The sequence below is a fragment of the Poeciliopsis prolifica genome, unplaced genomic scaffold (genome assembly GCF_027474105.1).
Source record: "Poeciliopsis prolifica strain line A6 unplaced genomic scaffold, Auburn_PproV2 SCAFFOLD010, whole genome shotgun sequence".
Classification (NCBI taxonomy): domain Eukaryota; kingdom Metazoa; phylum Chordata; class Actinopteri; order Cyprinodontiformes; family Poeciliidae; genus Poeciliopsis; species Poeciliopsis prolifica.
This window is the reverse complement of record NW_026562385.1, coordinates 8,093,726-8,116,946: the sequence shown is the minus strand read 5'-3', so window position 1 is coordinate 8,116,946 and position 23,221 is coordinate 8,093,726. Positions and strand designations below refer to the sequence as shown.

At 40.4% G+C, this 23,221-nt stretch overlaps 1 protein-coding gene across 3 annotated transcripts in view; it reads right to left on the bottom strand.

The window, feature by feature from the left end:
* The window catches only part of prkcbb (protein kinase C, beta b), an 80,342-nt gene that overhangs the window by 14,865 nt on the left and 42,256 nt on the right, over positions 1 to 23,221 (bottom strand). For all 3 annotated transcript variants that reach the window (XM_055035176.1, XM_055035175.1, XM_055035173.1), the window contains exons 4-16: positions 22,814 to 22,925; positions 22,512 to 22,640; positions 17,642 to 17,798; positions 16,544 to 16,678; positions 15,314 to 15,410; positions 13,633 to 13,776; positions 8,342 to 8,515; positions 5,756 to 5,847; positions 4,817 to 4,879; positions 4,281 to 4,419; positions 4,039 to 4,119; positions 3,521 to 3,628; positions 1,330 to 1,470 (exon numbers count right to left, since the gene is read on the bottom strand). In XM_055035176.1, coding sequence (XP_054891151.1) covers positions 1,330 to 1,470; positions 3,521 to 3,628; positions 4,039 to 4,119; positions 4,281 to 4,419; positions 4,817 to 4,879; positions 5,756 to 5,847; positions 8,342 to 8,515; positions 13,633 to 13,776; positions 15,314 to 15,410; positions 16,544 to 16,678; positions 17,642 to 17,798; positions 22,512 to 22,640; positions 22,814 to 22,925 — 1,572 coding nt within the window. The remainder of the gene's footprint in view (positions 1 to 1,329; positions 1,471 to 3,520; positions 3,629 to 4,038; positions 4,120 to 4,280; positions 4,420 to 4,816; positions 4,880 to 5,755; positions 5,848 to 8,341; positions 8,516 to 13,632; positions 13,777 to 15,313; positions 15,411 to 16,543; positions 16,679 to 17,641; positions 17,799 to 22,511; positions 22,641 to 22,813; positions 22,926 to 23,221) is intronic.

The window sequence follows — 23,221 nt, the reverse complement described above, 5'->3', positions numbered from 1 at the left end:
GAACATGTTTATGTGCTGGGTAAATGCATGAACCAGCCGTTCAGCTGGTCTGCGTCTCGGTGTGCGAGGCCTTCGCACTTTCACAAGTTAATGCGGCTTCGCATCGAGCAGATTCTCCAAAGGCATTAACAGCATTTTAAAACCAGAGAAGATGAAAAAAAAACTGTTTTTGATCAGCATCAAATATCCCTAATAACATAATAAGGCATGTTTTTTTTGGTGTTTTTAGTGAAAGAATGTAATTCACTTTATCAAAAATAACACAAATCAAAAACAAACTTCCCTCATTGAAATAGGCTGCTGTCGAGGATCAAAGAGCCTCTGCCGAAAGTGTCCAGAAAAGACTAACGCTGTTTGTTCTTATTAATAGAAAAGATAAAAAGAGAGGAGGAGTTTGAGATGAGGCAAAGACCTGGGAGACGATAGGTGCCTGAAAGTCGAGATCCAACAGAAAGAGGAGACAGATATAGACAGAAAAGAGATCAGACAGCTTCTGTCTGCACTTGCACTACAGGAATTTACTCTCTAGCCGCCTGTGTTGCAACTGCCAGGTCCTCGGCATGACCTCTACTTTTAAAATAAAAATCCTCATGCACACGCATGCATGCCTACACGCAGCCGCATTAGTGATCAAACACACAGTCCACCAAGAAATAAAACATAAAAACAAAACCCCTGCAGGCAGAGAAAGATGCATAAAAAGCTCAACTCAGAGAAATTAAAAAAAGAAACTCTTAAGCAGCAGAAGGGCCCAAGGCTGTGAGAGCGTCTGTATGTATTGTGTGTGTGTGTGAGCATTAGGTGACATCATTCTGACTACAGTTATGATCAAACCCATCTTGTAAGAGAAAGAGAGAAAAAAAAAATAGAAGAAACACACAAACAGAGTTATTTTCAAGACTTTTCTCTTTTTTTGCAGAAACTTTAAGGACGTGCACCTACTCCCTGGAGGTTTATTCCAAAGCGAAAAACAAAAACCCCCTCTGAGCTCATGCAGAGCACATCTGCACTGCAAACTGCAAAGCACCGATCTTGTGCATGCACGGTACTGCCACAGTGGTGTTACCATCACCATCGTCGTTATACCCAATGCTACCCCCATCCCAGCCACACATCCTTCAGGAAGCCCCACTATGTTCAGACTTACCTGTGCACAACGTGCCACAGAGGAGAGATAGAGTGTAACATTACAGGCAGTAACAGATAAAGACGCGATGTGAGAGTAAAGGAAAGGCAAGAGTAGAGATCTGGCACAAGGAGCGTTGCTCTCTGCTTAAGTTGATGAGTGTCTTTTGAACATCTCGTGTTTGATCTGCGCGACAGACTTACGGCTCTGGGTTTGAACGGCGGCTGCACTTCCTTGTTCTCCAGTTTCTCCCAGTCCATGTAGCGGAAGAAGCTGTGCTCTCGGATGTCGCGCTCGCCCTCCGGACCGCAGCCCAGTCGTTTGGCGGGATGCTTCGTCATCAGCTGCACAGAAACGGACAAGAGAGAAGCAGGTTTGATGAGCATTGCGCCACCTTTTCCCGCCTACGCTCTCCGCCGACGCTCCGGCCTGCTGGACCAGTGACCTTTTCCCTCTCTGTCTCATTGTTCCTTCACCATCTCCTTCCACCAAATTAATTATTTCTGAACTGCAACTCATCTGCAGTTGTTCGTGTTGAACAAAGAACACGTCTGTCAACAGGGGTGCTGCTTCATTTTCGCTGTCCCATTTGTGCTAAAGCCGCTGCGTGAACATTGTTAGTATCGCCTATGTCCGATGTTAATGTCACAGCGAATGAAGATGTACAACACAACCCACAGCAGTCATAAAACATGCAACAAAGAAGTCGGCACTTTCAACTTGCAAAATGCACTAGAGTTGCTCTCTCAACTGTATATCTAACATGTTTTAAAGAGTACAATTAAAGTAGAGGAGCTAACGATTGAAGCAATTTGTTAAATCTATGATCAAAGTAAAACTTCTGACTCATAGTAAAAGATACGCAGCACTAAAGTTTACAAAACTTTTTCAGCTTTTTACAAACTACACTGCAAAAATTGAAAGACATCAACACAGAGGTTTACAGGGATGTCAATCTATGGGAATGTTTGTTTTTATTTTTAAGAATTAGAAAAAAAACATCTGAAACCTGACAGCTTATTTTAATTAAAATATTACACATCCTTTTAAATGAAATGATACTGGTAGTCCTGGAGTTAAGATGTTTCACATGCTGATCCTTTTTATGCAGCGCCACCTTATAATTCACATTATGCATCATTTTCAACAGAATAATCGTCTGTACCGTCCTTAAATATTCTAAAGGTTTCATTTATTGTTCTTAAGAAATAAAAAGAATAATCTGGCATAGTCAGGACCAACAGAATTGGTCAGTGTTCCTGGCTGACATGATGTCTGTCTCTGCATTTGTTCTCTGTGCACACACCTGAAAGTCAGCTCTACTTTTCCTCTAATGGAAATTACTTGTAGTGTTTAAAAGCCAGGGCTCGTCCAGTCAGATGCACAGACACAAAATGACTTAACCCAGGCAGCGCTGGCAGGGAGCAGAGAAACCTGGGGGTGGACACGGGCGAGCTTTCATGCTCCGTTGAAGATTCGCTGTCGGAGCACTACAGCACTGTAATCATAACTAATATATAACATACAGCCTGCGTGTCACTGACAGACTATGAGTGAGTGTGTGTATGTATCTAAGAGACATGAATGACGTTGCCTTTAAATTTAGGAGGAGGGAGTGTGACAAGTATCGGGCCAGAATAAGTGCAGTTCAGCGTTCATTGATTTTAAAAAAGGCTCAAATAAAAACATACGACTTCTTTTGAATCAGTGACGCCTGTTTCATGCGAGATCAGGTTTAATGCGTGAATATCTTTTAGGTTTTTGTTAAGCTTTCTTAGATCTATAACATGAGCGAAGCTGCTGTAGAGAGACAACATGATCAGAATAAAAAGGATATGTTACCATCCATCCATTAGCCAGTACTGTGTGTGTGTGTGTGTGTGTGTGTGTGTGTGTGTGTGTGTGTGTGTGTGTGTGTGTGTGTGTGTGTGTGTGTTTGTGTAGTCTGCTGTGGTCAGTGAAGCTTCGAGGCAGCAGATGAGACAGAGGTTTAATAGAGAGAACCAACTCCATTTGTTATAGTAATCAGCCTACCTCCCCTATCCCACACACACACACACACGCGCACACACACACACACACACACACACACACACACACACACACACACACACACACGCACGCACACACCCCCACACACACACGCACGCACGCACACACACACCAGTCCCGCGCAGCTGGGAGTTGTGAGAGCATCATTTTGGTAAAGGCTGAGCAAACCACACACACTTATGCTACCTGATCCCAGTAGTCGATGCATGCGACAATTATGAAGAATATTTTAATGTTTTCTGTCCTTCTGTCTTCTCCCTTTTCTTTCTAAATTGACTGAAGGTCCCTCTGTTACAGGATGACTGTTTGATAAAGCAGCCTTGTGTGCGTGTGAATACTTACTCCTTTACATATGGCCACAGCTTCCTTAGACATCGATTTGGGATAGGAGACGTGATGCTCCATTATGGATTGAAACAACTCGTCCTCGTCCTCACCATCGAATGGTGGCTGCAGAAGAGAGGGATGAGTTGAGGAGGAAAAGGAGAAATGTAACACAGGACAGACAGAGGGTGTGCTAAACACAATTATGATCATATTTTTGTATTAATTTTTGAATGTTTTATTTTTTTTTTCTCAAAAAAAAAAACATTCAAAACTGAACAAATTTGATCAGTTTAAAAGTAAAAGTCTTTCTAATTTTCAGTTTAATGCCATGCATATCTGAGTTTCATACAAACATACACATGATGCTGGTATTAATGGAGAGGGAAAAGATGTTCAATAATGAAATATTTTAATACCTTAAAACTAATTCATAAAATCAAAATTTCAATCATTTATCAGGAGCTGATAATGTAATACTTTTCTTTTCAATAAAAAAAAAAAAAGTTCTAGTTTTCGTAAAGCTGCAGACCAACCTGTCCAGCCAACATTTCGTAAAGCAATACTCCAAACGCCCACCAGTCCACAGATTTCCCATAAGGTTGATAGGCAATAATCTGAAATCAAACGAGAACAGTTGTATTAATCAACAAGACTTAATAATCCCAAACACTTAGCAAATAGCCAGATTGTAAAATGAACACGTTCTCTAATTTTGACCAAATTGTTTGAATTTGAGTTTTCCCGACTGACGAATCTTGCGAGGCGGGCTGAGTACCTCCGGAGCGATGTAGTCTGGTGTTCCACAGAAGGTCTTGGTCGTGATTCCATCAAGCATATTTTCTTTGCACATACCGAAGTCTGCGATCTTAATGTGGCCTTCACAGTCCAGCATCACATTATCCAGCTTCAGATCCCTAAAATTGGTCAAGAAATTGAATTTTGTTTGGCACAACTCTCAACAGCTGCTTGTCAATTTTTTTTAAAGTAGATACTAAATGAGCAAAATCAAGATGATGTGTGTAATGTTGAACATTACTTAAAAACTCACCATCCTGAAACGTTTATCTGTTGTTTTAAACTTTGACCAAATTGTCCAGCTAAAGTGAATTATTGAGATCATCTCATTCTTCTGAGAGGTTTTATGTGACGCAGGTGGACAAAATACATGCACTGTTGTGTGAACACAGCTCCTTCTGCTTTCCAACAACTAGACAGGCTGATATTTATGGGAGTTGCTATGTTTATTTTAGCATAATTTTGCTCCATTTGCTGCCTTTGTACTTTAGTCAGTCAGTTCTTTGTGGACGTTACCTGTAGATGATGCCCTTTTGATGCAGGAAAAATAAGCCAATAGCTATCTCAGCAGCGTAGAACCTACAAAAGAAACGCAGGAAGAGAGAAACAGCAGCACCAATTACAGTGAGGTTGAGAGACGGTGGGTAAACAGGGGAGTTAATTTGCGCACGTCTACTCTGCATAAAGGTCAGAGCTGTCTCTTGAAGGCCACAGAAAAGCTGATAAGATCAACAGGAAGGGCCTTTAGCAGACTGACCACGCAGGCGGCCATGTTTGGACGACGTGGTTTGTTCAGGAATATACGAGACGACAATCTGAAGGTGGGCAGGCAGGTTAGAACAAGGAAACTCAGCCTGTTTATTTGAACTTGAAATGAGTGTTTGTTAGTGAACACAACGCAGGGCAAAAAGTCAGAGTCATTATCAATTTTCTACTACTTTAATGGCACAAATAAACAATGTTTCTACTGAGAAGCACAGTGTTGGTGGCATTATGTTTTGGGAAGCTTAACAGGTCAAATTTTTCAAAGTAACTCTTTAGTTGTGACAATGATGAGATGTTTCAAGGACTTACCAGAGGTGAAAACACATTGGACGTAACAAAGATTACAACGACAAGCCTCAGTTCGTTCACACTGGTATTCAGGGGACTGCGCTTGTCGCAGACTTGTGGGATACTTGCATACGTGTCGAGTAGCTACGTTCTATTGTGAGCATGCTATTCCACTCACCAACACTCCCCTGAGCAGAAAACGTACCCAGAGAAACACACACGTCTTATGTCACACACCTAGTTCTGGCAGCTGCAGACTATAAAACTAATTAACCCCAAGCTGGTAGCTTCTTTACAGAGAGAGAAACAGCATCACTGAGCTGTGAAACATCTATAGTATCTGCCGAGGATTGAGATTTTTACCCTGGTAGCAGAAATGCGGTGCATGTTCTGTGTACTCACACAGCATGGGGCTCTTTGAACTTGCCAGCCTGCTGTATCTGATACATGAGGTCTCCGCCGTTTATGTACTCCATGACGAAATACAAACGGTCCTACGGAGAGAAACAGAAGGGCGGGTGACGAGAGAAGGGTCAGGAAGGAAAACGGACAGAGTCGTGATCTTTAATTATGATGCTTCATCAGAATGTTCACAAAAGGTGACATGAAGTAATTCTGATATAAGAAGTATATTATAATTAAGATTTCATAAAAAAGAACACCAAAATACAGTTTAGACTGAATATATATATATATATATATATATATATATATATATATATATATATATATATATATATATATATATATATATATATATATATATATATATATATCATCCATGTTTCTAATCTATTTCAGACAGATGAGACTTGTGGCAAATAAAACCAAAGAGGTCAGGTGCAGTGTGATGTCATCATAGGGAGAGCATGTTTTTCTACAGGTGGTTCACATTTAAAAAATGACTAAAACACAAGAACTGAGACCAGACAAAATAAAATAAATCAGAATTAAGGTAGAGACAAAGTCATGAGTGTATTTTTGCAAGAGCATCAGTCTCAGGATTAACAACCAATACCTCTGCTTTTCCTGGTTTAGATGTAGAAAATATGTTAGCATTGTATTGATATCGATGGCAGACATCAAGGTACAGTCAAAGCTCTTGTGTCACCAGAAAACCCAGCAGAGTATCGTCTGTGGAAACTGTGGACATTTTCACTACGTTTCTTTCCAATTTTCCACAGACTAAAACTGAGCCATGTGGAACACCACAATTTACCTAAATCACTAAAAGGTTTGAAACCTCTGATGCTAAACTGTTTCAGAACCGGGGTCAGTGCATGACAGTCTACCTCCTGGTGCTGAACGGACCACAATATCAAATGCAGCACTAAGATTGAGCAGGACAAGAACTGAAAATGGTGAAGTACTGTAGCCCGAAAAATGTCTGCCCACGGCTGGACTGCTTATGTGAAACAAATGACACTAGAAGTGAAAAGAGTAGTCGTAAGGGGACGAAAGAGGAAGGGGACAGAGAGACGGAGGTGACTGGGCCTTAACTACAGCCAGTCAGTCTTGAAGGGACATCAATTTAAGAACCTATTGTCTTCACTTATCTACAGAAATTGCCAATATGGTTCAGTGTTTCAGAAAATCATGGAGGGATTTGGTTTGGGTTTGTGTGTGTATATATATGCGTGTATGTGTGTGTGTGCGTTCTGGAGAAGTCTGTGTGTGTGTTAGGGTCTGTACTGTCTGATAAGCCTCATAAACTGACTTTTTGAGAGCAATATGTTGAACTTGTGTGTCTTCCGATTATAAATGCACTTGCATGTGTGCACCACAAGTCATGTACAGCAACTTAATTTTATGGCCAAAGTCCTCCTTTGCTGAGAGAATCACTGCTAAACTGGATTAGCACATCCACTCTCAGTTGTGCGTGTGTGTTGGTGCGAGTGTGTGTGTGTGTGTGTGCGTGTGTGTTGGTGTGAGTGCGCGCACGTGTGTGTGTGTGTGTTGGTGTGTGTATGTGTGTGTGTGTGCGTGTGTGTGTCAGGCCAGCCGAGTTTGTGGCATCTCTCCACCAAGTGACAACGCATCACTAATAACAGTGTGCGTTTATGGCTTGTGAAATGAAATGTCATGCACTGAGGGCTACGCATAAAACCACCAGGCTATATTTACTCCCCTGTTGACTCATCTTTGGTGTAATACGGATTATACATCACAAGTTGAGCATGAATCAAGCATGAATTCAGGCTGTGTGTTCCAGCTGGGAGCTGGTGACGGCAGTCGAGGTAGCTGCTGTTAAGACCACAGCGCTCCCTGCGCGCCCTGCAGCAGCATGCTGCTCCTACAATTGTTCCCACGTAACCTGACAGTGTGGAGATCAACAAAGGCGGCTCGGTTTTGTTTTGTTATCGGTGCCTCTCCTGCATGTATGAATCTGCACATTTTCCCCTTTAAACATCGAGAGCCTTGATGTTTCTTTAGCTGCCGTCCTCAAAAAACTTATAAATTGCATCAAGAAATATTTTTCATGAAAGATTACCGGTGTCCCTACTGTTGGTGAACCCATTACCTATTCAATAAATGCAATTTGCAACCAATGAATAAAAGTTTTTATGCACAAAATTTGATTTCCTTGACTTTAAAATGTGAAACGATGCCACTGATTGTTTGTTACATATCCTTACCAGGAGTTGCAAAGAATAGCGCTGAGAACGTCAAACTATTATTTTATGTGTATCAAGCTGGTCGTAAAAGTCTAATTTCATTTCTGTTAAAAAATATGTACTATGAAAATAATTTTAAGCGTTTCATCTTCAGTGAATATGAGCCTGTAGCAGAATTAATGTTATGTTAAATTGAAGAAAATAGAACATCATTTCACTTTATGTTTGCAACTGTTGCTGTAATTAGAAGACGGTCTTTGGAAAAAGGCAGCGTTTATCATTTAAATAATCAAAAGCCTGACTCCACTTCGCAATGCGAGAAGTTTACATCAGTGTCAACAAAGCAGTCGCAGGAAGAAGCCAGTCGACCCACCATGGTCTGGAAGGTGGAGTGCAGCTGTGTTAAGAACGGAGGCTTTCCGGTCAGAGCCAACACCCTCTTCTCCACCATGGTGCACTCAACGTCGTCGTCCTGAATGACCACGTCCTTCTTCAGGATCTTTATTGCGTACAGTTCCTCCGTTCCTTTACGCTCCGCCAGCATCACCTAGAGAGGAAGAGGAGAGAAACAAAGGGTTGAAGAGACAAGGATAAAACAATTTTACACACACTTCATGGTCCAGAGAGAAGAAGTAAAAAAAAAAAAAATGGAGAAAAGGGGGAAAGTGATAATGGAGGCATGGAAAGGATCCACATAGTAGATCGACTGTTTCCATTTTGGGGAAATATAAAGAGCTAAGTGACAAAAGAAGAAATAAAAACATGACATTTTGAGATGTCACAGGTGGAAAAGAGAAACCACGGGGAAACCTTCTGACACGCCGAGATATTTATGAGCAGAGATTGTGTTGCACAATTCCTTTCTGAAAAGATAAATACTGATAATAACAAAATATGAGTCACAAAATCTAAATATTAGCTTGAATTGTGCACTATACAGCTTGAAAACACAGAAAAATACTGAATCCGTCTTCTTTGTCTCAGCTTAGTGCTTAAACTAAGGTAAAGGATCTACTGAGGTAAAATGTGTCAAAGTGTCCAAACCAAAGATGGAAAGTCTCCATCTCAGATGTTTGTTTTGTCGATCTGAAATTAACGATTGAGACATTTTACCATAGCTTCAGCACTGTATGCGTTTCATTCTGTCAGGTGTCAGTATTTCCTGCACGGGCTTCACTCTGAGAGAATAAAATTTGGTTTACATGAGCTGTAGCAATCTGAAAGTCACCAAGATTTAGTGCTTCTCTAAGATCTCATGGGGATTTTCTTTGCCCTTCAGAATATCTGAGAAGGACACTGAGAAGAAAAGAAACATCACACAGAAAAAATGAGAACAAGAATAAAGGGATTTTTAACTTTTTTTTTCTTTTTACCCAAAAACTTCAGTAAGGTCGGTGAGCTGAGATCAAGGACAGTTGAAGTATGAAAAAACTGGGATTAAAAAGTAAGAAGTAGGTCAGAAAAATGTGGCGGGACCCGAAGAATAAAAGAAACAGCTGCTCTTGTTTTAAATGATAAAGTCCAGGAACACCTGAGTAAGATCATGACCCAGAAACCAGTAAGTTAAAGAAACTTTGTAATCAAATCTTCAGTTCATGTTGTTCAAGACCGGGCACTTCTTCATGTACACACAGAGATTGTCTAAACCGAGTTTTCTATAGACAAATGTCAATATTTAAATAATTTTTAAAACTAAATGTCACGGGCCCGACTTAACCTATGCCTGTTATCACTTTCTAGGCTTAAGAAACCTAAAACACTTGGATTTGGACAGTTATCCTTCGTTGTTCTGACGCCATCAAACTTTAAATGTGAGGCCACAAAAAAAAAAAAAGAAAAAAGAGAAAAGTAATGACTAAGACAATGTGGTTCATGATATGGTTTATCCAAGCTTTGAATGCTCTCCCCCTTTTTTTTGTTTTTGCTCTTATGTAAGATTTAGATTTTCAGAAAAAAACTCATTTTGGGTTTCAAATGAACTGTTGCAACAAATCAACGTAACGTGTTGATCTGCTTTAGAAAATTTACAGTATAAAATTAACTGTGATGTTTCAGGTTCTTTTCAAATTTTTCTAATCCTGCATAGAGTCTCAAATAACAAACATTGATCAACTTATTTCATTTCCAAATACACCAGAAATTCTGATGTGTCTTTTGCAGATGACCTAACTTTTGTTTTTGTTTTTTTTTTAACAAACGCAGCATGTATTTTAGAGGTTAATGCGCATTTTTCAAATTGAACAACAGAAAATTAGCATCTTAAGCGCATTATCATACTTGCATATGCAAGTATGATAATGTAGTCAAATTATTGAGACCGATATTCTATTTGAAGTGCGGCACAAATGGATCCACTGTGTGTGAAGATGTGCCAGTGTGTGTATTCGCCCTTCTGATGATGTGCAATTTGTGATTCTGAACAGTCGCCTGACACCGATTAAAATATTTCGACATTGAAATTATTGGAGACCTCGAGCAAGAAATATCTGCCTGCGCATGTGTGTGGGTGCATGAACTCGCCGTATGGCGCAGCGTAACTATATGTAAAGAACAAAAAAAAAAAAAAACGCTTTAAGAATGAAACAGAGACACCAAAGGATGCCATCTGGCCCAAAGTTCATTCGCAGAACTGCAAGGACACATTCAGAGAAAGAGAACAAACGATGATGGGGAAACCAGAGAAGCGTATCAGAAATGAAAACATTTCATTAAGCTAAACATGCGCAGTACGGAGCGATGAACCGGACCGAGTCAAATACAGAAGTGCGTTTCTCAAGGTGAATCCAGCTCCAAAGTTATGCATAGTCTTGAGAGAGCAGCAGGAACTGCGGCGTGTGTAAGTGGTTCATTCATAAAAAGTTGTTCGGGGTCAATTGCCAATAAGCAGCCCAGAGGATATCAGCCGGCGTGTGACGTAAACAACGCTGAACACTGCGTGTTTTCTCTGATGACCTTGGAGAGCGACTCTATCAAGGCTAAATTAACTAACCAACACTCCTCAAGCACTGGGTGAAACCGCAAGGCCTTTGCCATCATTCTTATAATATATGCAGCAAATTTTCAGTCCACTGAGCTGCATATAATTAAGAAGAGAAAAAAAACTGAGGTGAAAACAGGCTCTTTTCATCCTGCAGAATAATGCAGCACCTTTAGAAAAATACTAATTTATATGCTTAGAAGCAACCTGGAGATGTATCATTTACATATTTATTTATTCGCCGATGGTTACTTCCAGCAAGATAAGACCCAATGTAACAAAGTTCAAATAATTTCAAACTGGTTTGTTAAACTTGATTGGGAGCTCACTGTAATCCGATGGTATAAAGAGTCACCGGGTCTCAACCTACACGGCGCCGATGCGATGCTGGAACATTCCCTTTTGCGGCTTGTTTCCAACATTTTATCAACTGATTCAAATAAACAAAGAAACGCAGACTCCTCTCTTTGGCATTTGCCGCCTCTCCCTCACTGTTTGACACTCACAGGGCAGACAGCAAATTGTGGTCAGTGACCTTAGATGAAAAAAAAGAAGAGAAAAAGCAAGGTAGGAACCCATTAGTCCTTTATCACACCAGGTGCTAAAAAAGTTCAGCCGCTGCAGTGTTGTTCTCCAACACGGCACGCTCGCCAGACTAATGTGAATTGCCATGGCAGCATGAAACCTTGCAATAAGAAAACTCTGACCTTACGCGTTCACCTCATCCTCTCAGTGTAATGTCTAATCTAGCAAAATGGCAAACATGTGTGACTGAAACTCTATATTGAGGGCTAGTCTGAGAGAAAGCAGTGAAAGACTTTTAAATGGCTGAATGTATAGGAACAGCAGACCTACAAGCAAGATGGAAACAATTTATTATGTAACTTGCTGACAAAAAATTCCTTGAGGCTTTTTGCCTTTAATTCAATGCTTCATTTTTAATTCTATGTGATTGCGTGCTGCTTAGTTGTCATACTGTGTCACAATGACGTTTATCCCTGTCAAGAGAGGAAGATGGAAATGAAAACGTACAAAAAGACAAAAGAGTATTTCCAAAATATAATAAAATACTTTTCCACAACAAGACATTTCTGCCCTCTGGCATTTAAAGTGCTTCTATCAAACAGATGCATGCTCTGAATTACTGTGCGCAAATTCAGGTAGAGTTAAGATGTCAAATATGCACCTGCATGGATTTCCCAACACTATTCCTATTCTCGGATTCTGTATAATTCATAGCAAACAGGGCTTTGCAGCAAATACAGCAAATCTTTGTAAACCAGAGAGGGTTCCTGCTGCAAAAGAAAAGCCTGCGTTGCTCGATTTCAATGTTTTCCTCTCAGACATTGCCTTTACTTATATCCTCCGTGTTTGCACAAAACACATCAGAGACGTCGGGCATTTATTTTCCTCTGACTCAATAGTCAAAAAAATAAGAAAATCAAAGGAGAAGCTAACAGGTAGTCTGCATGAGACTGTCTACTGTCAGTGGGCTAACAAATACATGTATTTCGACATGGGAAACATCTGTTAATATGCGTTTTATTCGTAAAGCGTATAACACTTTTTTTTGGTTCTAAGCTTAAACTTCAAACAGAGCAACAGTCATCTGGCCACGTAAAAAACAAGCAAAAAAAAACAAAAAAACTCAGCTCTGAGGGATTCATCCTCAGCCTCCCACACAGACGCTGGAGAAACCCTTAAAGTGCGCCGCGTCACATGAGCGTCCGCTTCTGCATTTTGCGAACGCGTTCCCCGTAGAGAAAAGACGCCCGCGTTCGGGAATGTGCTCTTTTGTTTTTTTATTTATTTACGCGCTTAAGCATGTGAGTCAGGTACCCCGCTACAGACGACTCCGATAATGAAGGAGGCTCTCCGCGGTGACACGTCAGTGTAGCTTTAAATCCCTGTTACCATGGAAACAGGCAGGTCTGACACAGACAATGGTCTTTTTTCCCCCCTCCCTCTCTCTCTGTCGTGCTCTTTATGTCACTTTCGGTCCTTCTCCACCCCACTGCTCCGTTCATCTTTCCGTTCATCCCCCCCTCTTTCTTTCTCTCATGTCGCATCTTCCTATTTTCCCCGTTTGTTTGTTTTTTTTCTCGTCTCACAAATTTCCATTCATTCTTTCCCAGCACCACTCCCCTCCCCCTCCACATCTCCGAGGACCCCTCACACCTATCTCGCTGACTCGCTTTTCATTCATCCTGACGTTCTTACCTCTCTCCCTCAATTCATTCATGTCAGCCTTGTCGCCTCGGATCTCGTCGCCTTCTCCCTCTCCTTTCATCACTTTCGCCACTTGCCATGTCCTCCTCTATGCCTCCTTCCCTTCATCCGTTTCTATCTACCTGTGCTTACTCTTTCTGTGTAAATTTTTCATCCTTCCATCCCTTGTTTAAGCTCAGTTCAAGTCCTCTGAGTCGGTCACTGCACCACACTGTTAAAATAGTGGTTTTGCATATGCATGATGGCTGCTCTGCATATGCTGCATTCTTCAGAAACTCAGTAGCTGAAACCAATGCCTTTCTAATATTACAGCATTTTATTTTAATTTATTTTACTTTGGGAACTGCAAAGATCGTGTGAAAACAAAAGAATGCATGAACCACAGCGGACAGGTAATCAGGAGCCAGTCGTTTAAGTGACAAAGACAAGGTGAACACACAAAGACACGTTGTTCTCACCTTGCCAAAGCTGCCCTTGCCCAGCACCATCAGGAAGTTAAAGTCGGACAGCCTTATGCGATCTTGGTTGCCGTTGGAGTCAAACCGGGAGGCTGCGTTTGCTGACTTTCCCTCCGTGTTTTTGCCCACTCCGATTTTAGCCCTCTAGATGGACAAGAAATACAGAAATTGAACTGTAAATATAATAAAGGGAAAGAAAAACAGGCATATTCTATTCTTTTGCTTCAGTTTTTCCTGTATGTGTGTGTTTGTAATCTTTAAGGTTTTCCGTTTCTCAACAGAGAAAAAGTTCTGCTTGTTCACAAGCACATCTACACTCACAAGAGGATTCATTTTAAAAGTGTTTTTGCTTTGTTGCACTCTGAAATGACAAAGATTACAAGTGGAGAAATGGCTTAACGATGCACTTGCATCCATAACATATTAGACAATCCTCCATCGAAATACTTCAGAATTTAAGAAGCTAATCAAATGCTCCAGTCCAGCATCTTTTGATTTTCCAGTGACGTAAAAGGAACTGGATTGACGATGCAGATGAATTTAGCTGAAGTGTGAAAGCCTTGGGGTTGACTTCTACTTACAAAGTTAATACACAAAGTCTAACGGTTTAAATTTGTTTTGATTGTCGTCTTTAGAACATTTGAAACATGAAACTGCCTTCATCACCTCCTTTACCTCAAGCCACCAATGTTCATGTCCAGGCTGATTCAAGCAGGCTAGCTTCTTTAAGGCAGGTTAAGATGGTGAAGCTAAGCAGTCAATAAGCTTAAATCAGTAAGATTTAATAACGTTTAATAAATTAAAGCAAAATTAGTTTACAAAAATATGGAATAAAGCCATTCATGTTTTTCTATATTATAGTATTTGACTGGAACTTTTTATAAATTAGCTCTTGTTTTGCCAAATCCACATATATAGACCTTTATGAGTGTGTGGCTGTGGTTGGTGTCACCAACGCGACCTTTCAAACTCTCTGTCTTTGTCTGTGTCTTCTCGGCTCTTTGCTTTCCTCCTGGGAGCTTTCCCCTGAGAGCTATCACAAGAGCTGGTGTATTTGTTTATTAATGTGTGCCGCCAAGCCCAGCCACCCAGAACCACGACCTTAAGGAAAAGCGGAGGCAACAATAGATAACGGGTGAGCAACGCACAAGACAGTCCAGAATCAGAGGACAAAAGACAAATAAGAGGAGGAGAGAAAAAAGTAACATGAGGACAATAAAGGGGAACGATTCGAATAGGCAACTGCATCACCACATTTAAGGAATATTATTATGTTCTATTTTTCCCAGTGCTGTTGCAAACTGCAACTTAACACATTTTCAGAAGAAGACTCCTGTTTGCAGCTTGCAGTCAGTGTCACAAATGGAGAAAAGAGGAAGGAAGGACGAAGGAAAAGGGAAAATCACGGAGTGGGGTGAACCTCATCACAGCCAAATGTGTTAATGAATGGGCCTACTGGTCAGGCCCCCCCCAGCATCCCCTCACACCCACACGCGCACAAACACGTCTGGACCTGCCGTGTGCCAGACCGGATGGTGCTGTAAGTGTGCCTGCCAACTGCTAACAGCTCTCCCAGAGTGGCTCTCACTCAGACACACACACGCAGGGTGGCCAAAGCCAACTGCTCACACACATTTCCCAAACACACAATGCATTTAAACGCACGCAGGCGCACACAAACCTCAAATTTCTGCCGTAGCTCCTCGTTGCCCTCCTCTCCCTCTGGAGCGACGGGAACGTTGAAGTACTCGCCTTCTTCCTGAGAAAGAAGCTTAAACCTAAAATGAAGAGATATTCACTCTTACATGATTGATGATTGACTTACATACATAACCAGGGGGAATGTTTTTTTTTTTTTTATAGAAGTGAAAGGGGAACATTTTGCCCATAATAATAAGAACTTCTCTTGGCTGAAGCACAAACCACACGGCTTCACCAGTGCAGAGCTTTTTAGAGAATTGATTTATTGTCACAGATCCTCCCGGTTTCACCTTCAGCAACCTCAAATCAGATAAACGCTCCCTGAGGTGACAGCCTACATTGAATGTTGCGTTTGTTTCTTTAACAAAAATATGTGAGAGCAAAATATGTTTACGTTCCAATCCAAACCAATTTGCAATTAGAAATGATGTATCCCAGCTACAAGACGTCTGCAAAAGTGTTCTATCGGTTTGATGAATCCCCATTATGCATTATGAGAAATGTTATGGTACAGAATGGCACAAAATGGTGTATAATTGTAAATTAAAACAAAAGTGATGTGTGGTTCTACACTTTTTGCAGGGAATTTTAAAACGCATGGCATGCATTAATATTCAGCTCCCCCAAGTCAAGACTTTGTAGATTCACATTTTGCTACTTTTGCAGGACACTAACAAATCCAATAAAATATCTTTTAGTCTCTCTTAGTCGGTCCCCGTCCCTTTCCTGTCATGCCAGTAAGTGTGTGGAGCTGCACAGAGGTGGATTAGAGGAAAACCTGCATCTTAAAAGGCTCACTCTGAATACCAGGTGTAGTGAGGCATCCTCCCACCTCCCACTCTCACCTCAAAAGCTGGCATCTCATTAAAAACCCTGACAGAGCAGTGTCAGCAAAAAAAAAAAAAAAAAGAGGAAGATTTAGAGAGATAGTGATTGGGCTGCAGACACAGAGGGAGAGGGATGGAGGAAGGGGTGCGCGAGGGTGGAGGAGAGGAGAGATAAAGAAGCAGAGATAAAAGACGGGGGAAGAGCTACTCTGGCACTAAATATAACCAGATTAGGAAGAAGAGCTCCAAAAAGAAGAAAAAATTTTTTTTCTCCTATGTACTGAACAAGGTCACCTTCACTCTCCCTCCTGCTCTGTTGTGTTTGCCGCCTCAAATGTTTCCACACTCCTACTCCACTCATTCGTCCAGCCTCCGTGTCTTACCAGCCGTCCACCCCTTGCTTTTGGAGCTCTGAGATGCCGAAGGACAGTGATCCCATGAAGTCGTTGCGGCTGGTCAAGTCCCAGTCCCACACCTCCACCGACAGGCGGCGGTCCTTGTCATACTCCTTCAGGTGGCTGGAGGAGACACAGGGGGGAAGTTTTTGTAAGTGGCGATATTCTCCAGGATACACAACTGGTGACGTTGCATCGTCTTAAAGTACGAAATGAAATTAAATTCACTGCTCATTGTGTGAATTGGCAAAGCTTTCAAAAAGAGATATTTGAATCAGAAATTATCAACTTAAATCCTTGCTGGGATTTAAATCCTTAAATCCTTATGTTTTGGTTCAACAGAACATAAGGTTCTGGTGAACCAAAGTTCAATGTGCCTAAACAAACCATATTTTTGATTTTATAAATGCGTTTTTGAATAGACTTGTAACATATACACCAAGATCTCACAAAACAGCAAGTGACATGAAAGGAGTCCACCGAAAAGTTAAATACTGAAAATCCTTCCAGTATTAATTACCACTACAGTATTAATCACTGGTACTTTAAGCGGCTGCGTCTGATCAACTAAATGTGAAACGAACTTTCAGAGAACAGGAAATAAAGCAGGACTGGCTAAAAACTAGCGCTCACGAGGGGCGATGGACAGAGATGAAGGAGAGCTAAGATGATTACAAAACGCAGCAAAAGAATGCACAAAAAGCAAAAGCCGCACGACAACTTTTTTTTTTTTTTTTGTCTTCACAAACTTGTTCACTAAAGCGCAATGCTCTCTTATTTCTTATTTTGGTGGCTTGAAAGATGCACAAAGTTCCTCTAAGCCTTAACATCTGCACTGAAACGCCTGGAGTTATCAGTCTTCCCCTGAACTAATCGTCGTGAGGATTATCAAGGATGCAGCAGCAGCAAAACAACCCCAACAGCAAGGTTTTACAAGCTACAGGAAGCCAGATGTTCTCATCCGAGCGCCGGCGGTCACTCGAGCATGGGAAGAGCGGCATAATGCAGCGGGCTGAAAGTAGCTCTTTCATTAAGAAGAAGACATGATATCAATGAGAGCAGTCAGAAGCCGTTAAACTTTCTTACAATTTGAAGGTCTCGTTCCATGTGGGGTTTAGGCAGCACTTTATAGTCTTGGTCTTCTGTTTGCTTTCGCTGCGTGGGTCTGGGATCAGCTTCAGCTTCACGTACGGGTCCGACAGGCCGTTGGGGTCCATAGGAATCAGATTCCTAGCCTCTTTAACTGAAGAATGCAAAGGAAATAAAAAACAAAACAAAACAGCAGGTCAAAGTCAGCAATAATTTAACTCTTTCAATTCTCACTGTGTTTTTGAAACACGTGGTGGTCCAAGGTCGCAGCATCTAAAAGGTACTGAAATGATTGGATTAAAAAGAAAGAAGTTCAAGTTGAAGATGCTAACTGTTCGGATTGAAGTAGAAAACTGAATTTGGATAGAAATAAAATAACAGCACAGATCACAAGGACAGGAGATTAGAGAAGTAGAGGCATATTTTTGCTATTTGAGTCAGATTGATGGAGAATTTATGAGGAAAGTGCAATTTTTTTGTTCTCAACATAAGCGTTACTCAGAACCTTTGTGACAAAATGTGGCTGCAGCGTTCATGGACGTTGATGCAGACAAAGGGAAAAACCCTTCACAGGGTTGGAAGATCTGACTGAAATGACCGTGGAACGTTGCCAACTTCAATACTAATCCTTTCGTTGAGACAACCCGTCATTGAGAGGCAATTGTACTCCATTAATGTAATAAAAATGTGTCTCTTATTTCTGTGTGTTTGTGTTCGTCAAATGTTGTGGGTCAACCTGCAAGATCACATCGATCACCAGAGGAAATGCTGGTGGATGTGGGGTGGGATGCAGGGGCAGCAAGTTTTTCCAGTTATGATCCACAGTAGCACTATAAGTACGTATTAGTACATTTAATTTTGGTTCGTTGAAATCCCCCCAGAAAATAGAAGACCAAGGAAAGCGATGTAAGAAGAAACACAAAAGAAAGATTATTTATTAAAATGTATACATTTGTTAAAAATGTGGTTTCTTCTTGATGATGCAAAACCCTACATATGTTACTTAACAGGTCAAATGTTTTCCAATACAATCTCTTTAGTCATTCATTAAATCCTAAATTAATTTAAAAAAAACTATTACTAACTACTACTATTACAAGCTAAAACTTGCAAATTTTGTTTCACCAAATTTAGATGTTTATTGTAGCCTTTTCACATTTACAGGTTTAAAAACTGTTTCTTTTCACACTGATCTGGAGAGGAGTTGGCTGCTTTTATCTGACCTGGCCATTGTCTTCTTATGCAATTCTGCTTGATTCTCATCGCTCTTCCCTGCTTTGTCTGGAATTTCTCCCATTGAGTTGAATTTCTCTGGTAGAATTTCAAATGGGCCAATCAGAGATCAGAAAGAGACATTGTGAACCATTGTGTTGATTGCCTATGTACCATTTTTTTTCACCAGACTAGCTTTTTTTTATGTTTTTAGCATGATAAGAGAAAAATGACAATCTACTAACTACTGTAGATAGTTGCCATGCTTCCCCTCCCCATATTTCAGTGAAAGAAAGTCATGTACTTGTCCCATAAAAATTTAAAGGGCCCAATATGGTGGCGTGTAAGTTTCCTTTGAACCAAGACAGAAAGGGGAGCTTCCCAGGAGATCAGAAAAAATGCCGCCGCTAAAGCATTACTCTCCACTAACCTCCAATAGCTCAACCGCAGCGAAGACCCCAGCATTAAACTCTCAGCAGAGTGGGCCAATAAATATTAGATGATGCCAGTTAAAGTGACCATCAAATAGTAGTGGAGGAGAGCTGTAAAGAGGGTAGAATGCCAAATAGTCCCAGAGGACTCAGAGTAAACAGCAAAGATCTGTTATTGTGAGCAAATGAACGCATCTGCTCGAGCGTTCATATCAATGGAAGCAAACAGAACAGCAAATTGCTTTACAATGCCACCTTGGATGTTTTATTTTTGCAATTGTTTGAGTTAATCGATTGTGAAAGAAAAGAAACAGAAAAGAATAAAAAACCAATGGTCTGCTGTACACTGCATTTGCCATGCTGGAGTTTCTTTACAGGAGAGGCTTGGCCTCTCTCTCCTCCCACGAGCTTCGCATCGGCGTGAACTTTGATCTGCCTATGACAAGAGAAAGGCTGTGAAGAATTGCTTTACAGCAGCAGCAACAGCTTCATAAAATCCAAAATCGGAGTCAACGCAAACGCGTCTCTCAGAGGAGCAGCCATATTTTGTTTACCAGATCCTGCTTTGTTAAGCTTGAGGGAAGATGCTTGCACTTTCTGCTTCTTATTCACCACAAATGTCACACAGGGCTCCACACTGATCCCTGTCGGCAAAAAACTGGAACTGCCTCTTCCTACGACCGTTAAAGAGTTATCTCATAAAACCAAGAAGGAAATGACTAAATGTTGAACAAAACCTTTAACAAATTCCGGATAATTTTTACCTGGACATTTACATACTTGAATTAGTTCGCCGTTCTGGTCTGCTAAGTGGATTCAGTGCTGTCCTGGCAGTGTGTGTGATAAGTGCACTCTCTTATCGTTCCCCACGTTAACGAGCGGTTAATGATCCCGAGCTGGAGCGTGGGAACCAGAACCAAAGACGAGACTAAAACACTCTGAGCAACAGGGACGGAGAATTCAGCATCTTGGTTCAAGCACTAAAATAATATTAATTTCCCATAACACAGAATAAGACAAATATTTACTGCACATGCATATTGTGCTTTATACACTAAACTCGAGACATGTTAACGATGTTTAAGTGAAATGAATTTAAACATTTAGTTTAACTTATTTCTATTCCTGCTTTTCAGGTTTTCAACTCTTAAGTCAGCCATTTAGAGGTAATATTACTGGAAAGAAAATTTATAATTATATTATGGTAATAATAGTTAAAGGGACACAGTACCAGTGAGAAAAAAAAAAAGAGCACGCGGGTCTGTAAGCTTCTAAAATGGCAACTCAAATACTCAACATTTATATAGTTAAAAACACGACAGAGAGAAACAAATATCAATATGTGTGTCTGCAGTTAGACGTCAAAAAATTCTGGGTGTCCAGCAATTTCCATACAATTTCAATTCTGCCTGTGGTGATTTGTGGTTGTCAGTGTTTAAACACAATCAGTGATTTTCTCTTCTTAAACGCAGCTCTAAAAGGTTTACATCTTTGCAGAAAGTAATGAACACGGATTCGGTTTATGGCGCTGCGGTGATGACACAGAAGGGTCCCAGTTAGATTTTTACCAGTTAAAAGTTTATTATGCATCAAGTTGTATTTCAGCTTGATGGATGTACTGTGCAAATTACGCTCGTTATAGTCCTCTGCTGCCTCCTTCAGGTGAAAATAGTTGCTACATGTAAAAATAAATTCTTGAATTAAACCAACTCTGCTTTTTATTTTGGGCTCCTTTTAAATGTAATAGATTAAAAGAAAAACAGTTTCTGTTCCAAGTTAAATTAAGTCAAAAAAATTAAGGTCGTTTTGTTCTTTGACAACAAAGGGACACATTTTTGCAGGTTTATATTTGTCATTAGAAAATTTAGAGAACAACAAAGAGTATAAATACATGAATAAATTCAGAAGTCATAACAATTACAATTTTTGCCTGATTACCTAATAAAAGTCAGAGTGAAACCACAACTACAAGACTTATTTTATAGATATTACTTTGTTAAGAAATAAAATTTTCCTGCTTGGTTGGCAAGCCCATAGTTGATGTTGGCAGATTTCAGCCGAATTATTATCCACAACAGTAACATGATTGTCCAGTTAATTATTCATTTGGTAATTTTTTAATTGTTCTTTAGAAGTTCCAGAACGTTCAGCTGGTGTATTGTGAATATTTTTGCAGATTTACTTTGGCAGAGTCTGAACAAGCAAAACGGGTCCAGAATTACTAAAAGTACATTTATACCATGTTCAGCATTGCAATTATTTCCAAATATACAAAAAGAAAGATGATAACTTAACTAAATAAAAGCTTAATCTTATCATAAAGAAGTATTATGTTAAAATTGCAAATTAATTTTAATAGAGATGCACATTATATTGGCACTAACACTGATATTGACTCATATTAGTCATATTTTATGATATGATGAGTAAAACCGCACCACTATTTACCACCGATATTTCTTCTCATCTTGTTGCCGTTTGTTTCTGTTGGGGAAGTGGACGAGGTTGGTCAAGTCGTATTTGTTTTGTTTTGGGAATTATTTTATTTCCCCAAAACATTTTCTGAATGTCTAATATTTAATATTAAATCTACAGTCTTATTTAAGAAAATTATTGCAGGGAGCCTCTTAAATTGAGGCTGCAAGTTCAAGTTACGGTCTATTTCAAAAACTAAATGTACGCCAAATTTAAACATGCTAAAAGACGAGGGTTTGGGATCATTGTTGTGCTTTGTTCAACCTTGTTCGACAGCCGGTGTTTGGATCAGGCGCCTTTTGTGTGTTCAAACAGAAAAATGAACCCCAAACACACACAGCCGAATATATTTTGAAAGGCCTCAAACCTCAGATATGGCCCTGGCCTCAACTCCATTCAAATGTTGAGCAATATAGTAAAAAAGAAAAAAAAAACAGATCAAAGGATATGGTTTCTGAAAGTTTTTTTAAAAAGCATCTGGTTCCTCTGTAGCTTGATGAGGGCTTGAAATACATCAAATAAATCACTAACAGGCCTAAAATATTTATTTTAACGGCGAGTCTCATGGCAAAAATATTATGAACCAAAAAACAAAAGCTCAATCCTTAAATCATGAAGCAGGTATCCGCGTCTTCATCTCTGCCATCCTTACAGCAGAGGGAGACAAAAACCTGCCTTCCTAAACACTTCCCCGTCGATGTGTTTGTGCTCTGCATCTGCATCTGTGCGTTTTCCTGAAATACACTCACTGGTGACGGTGAGAACGTTAGTCTTGACCTCGGCGGTGATCTCGATGCGGCCTCTCCTCTCGGTGTGGTCCGTCCCGCACAGGTTCGGCACGTTGGGCACGCAGCGCTTGTGGATGTTCATCATACAGTCTGAAAAGCACATGCAAGATCACATCCAGGAATAAACTGTTTGTGTTTGGGTACGTCTGAAGGAAGCCATATAGTAATCCACATGCAAATCAAAGGAATTAGTCAGTATTTTCAAGTAGATATGAACAAAAATGATCAGGTTTGAGAGGTTGTGTGTAGTTTGGAGCACGTACGGTCGCATCTCATCCCCTGGTGGATGAGGCCGTAGAGTAGGGAGCCGCAGTGGTCGCAGAAGGTGGGGCTGGAGTAGGTGTGGATCTTAAATTTATGCTTTGCCCTGGGGTCCTGATGAGGAACATTAAGAGAAACATTAAAAACTTGATAAAAAACATTAAAACTATCCTTTTTATCGGAGCAAACGTTTCACAATACACAATTAAAGAAGGGGAAGTTTGCAGAATCAAAGAACAAATAAACGAGCTTCCATCTCTTTCACCACAAGCCATTCATCTCAGACTTTAAACTGCCGTGAACATTTACAGGAAGTTTAAATGGGGGTAGGTGAATGTAGAGGGGGGTTGACTGTATAATCTGATGATAGCTTTCCTTAGAATTGCTTTGATTCTCATCGGTTTTCCAGC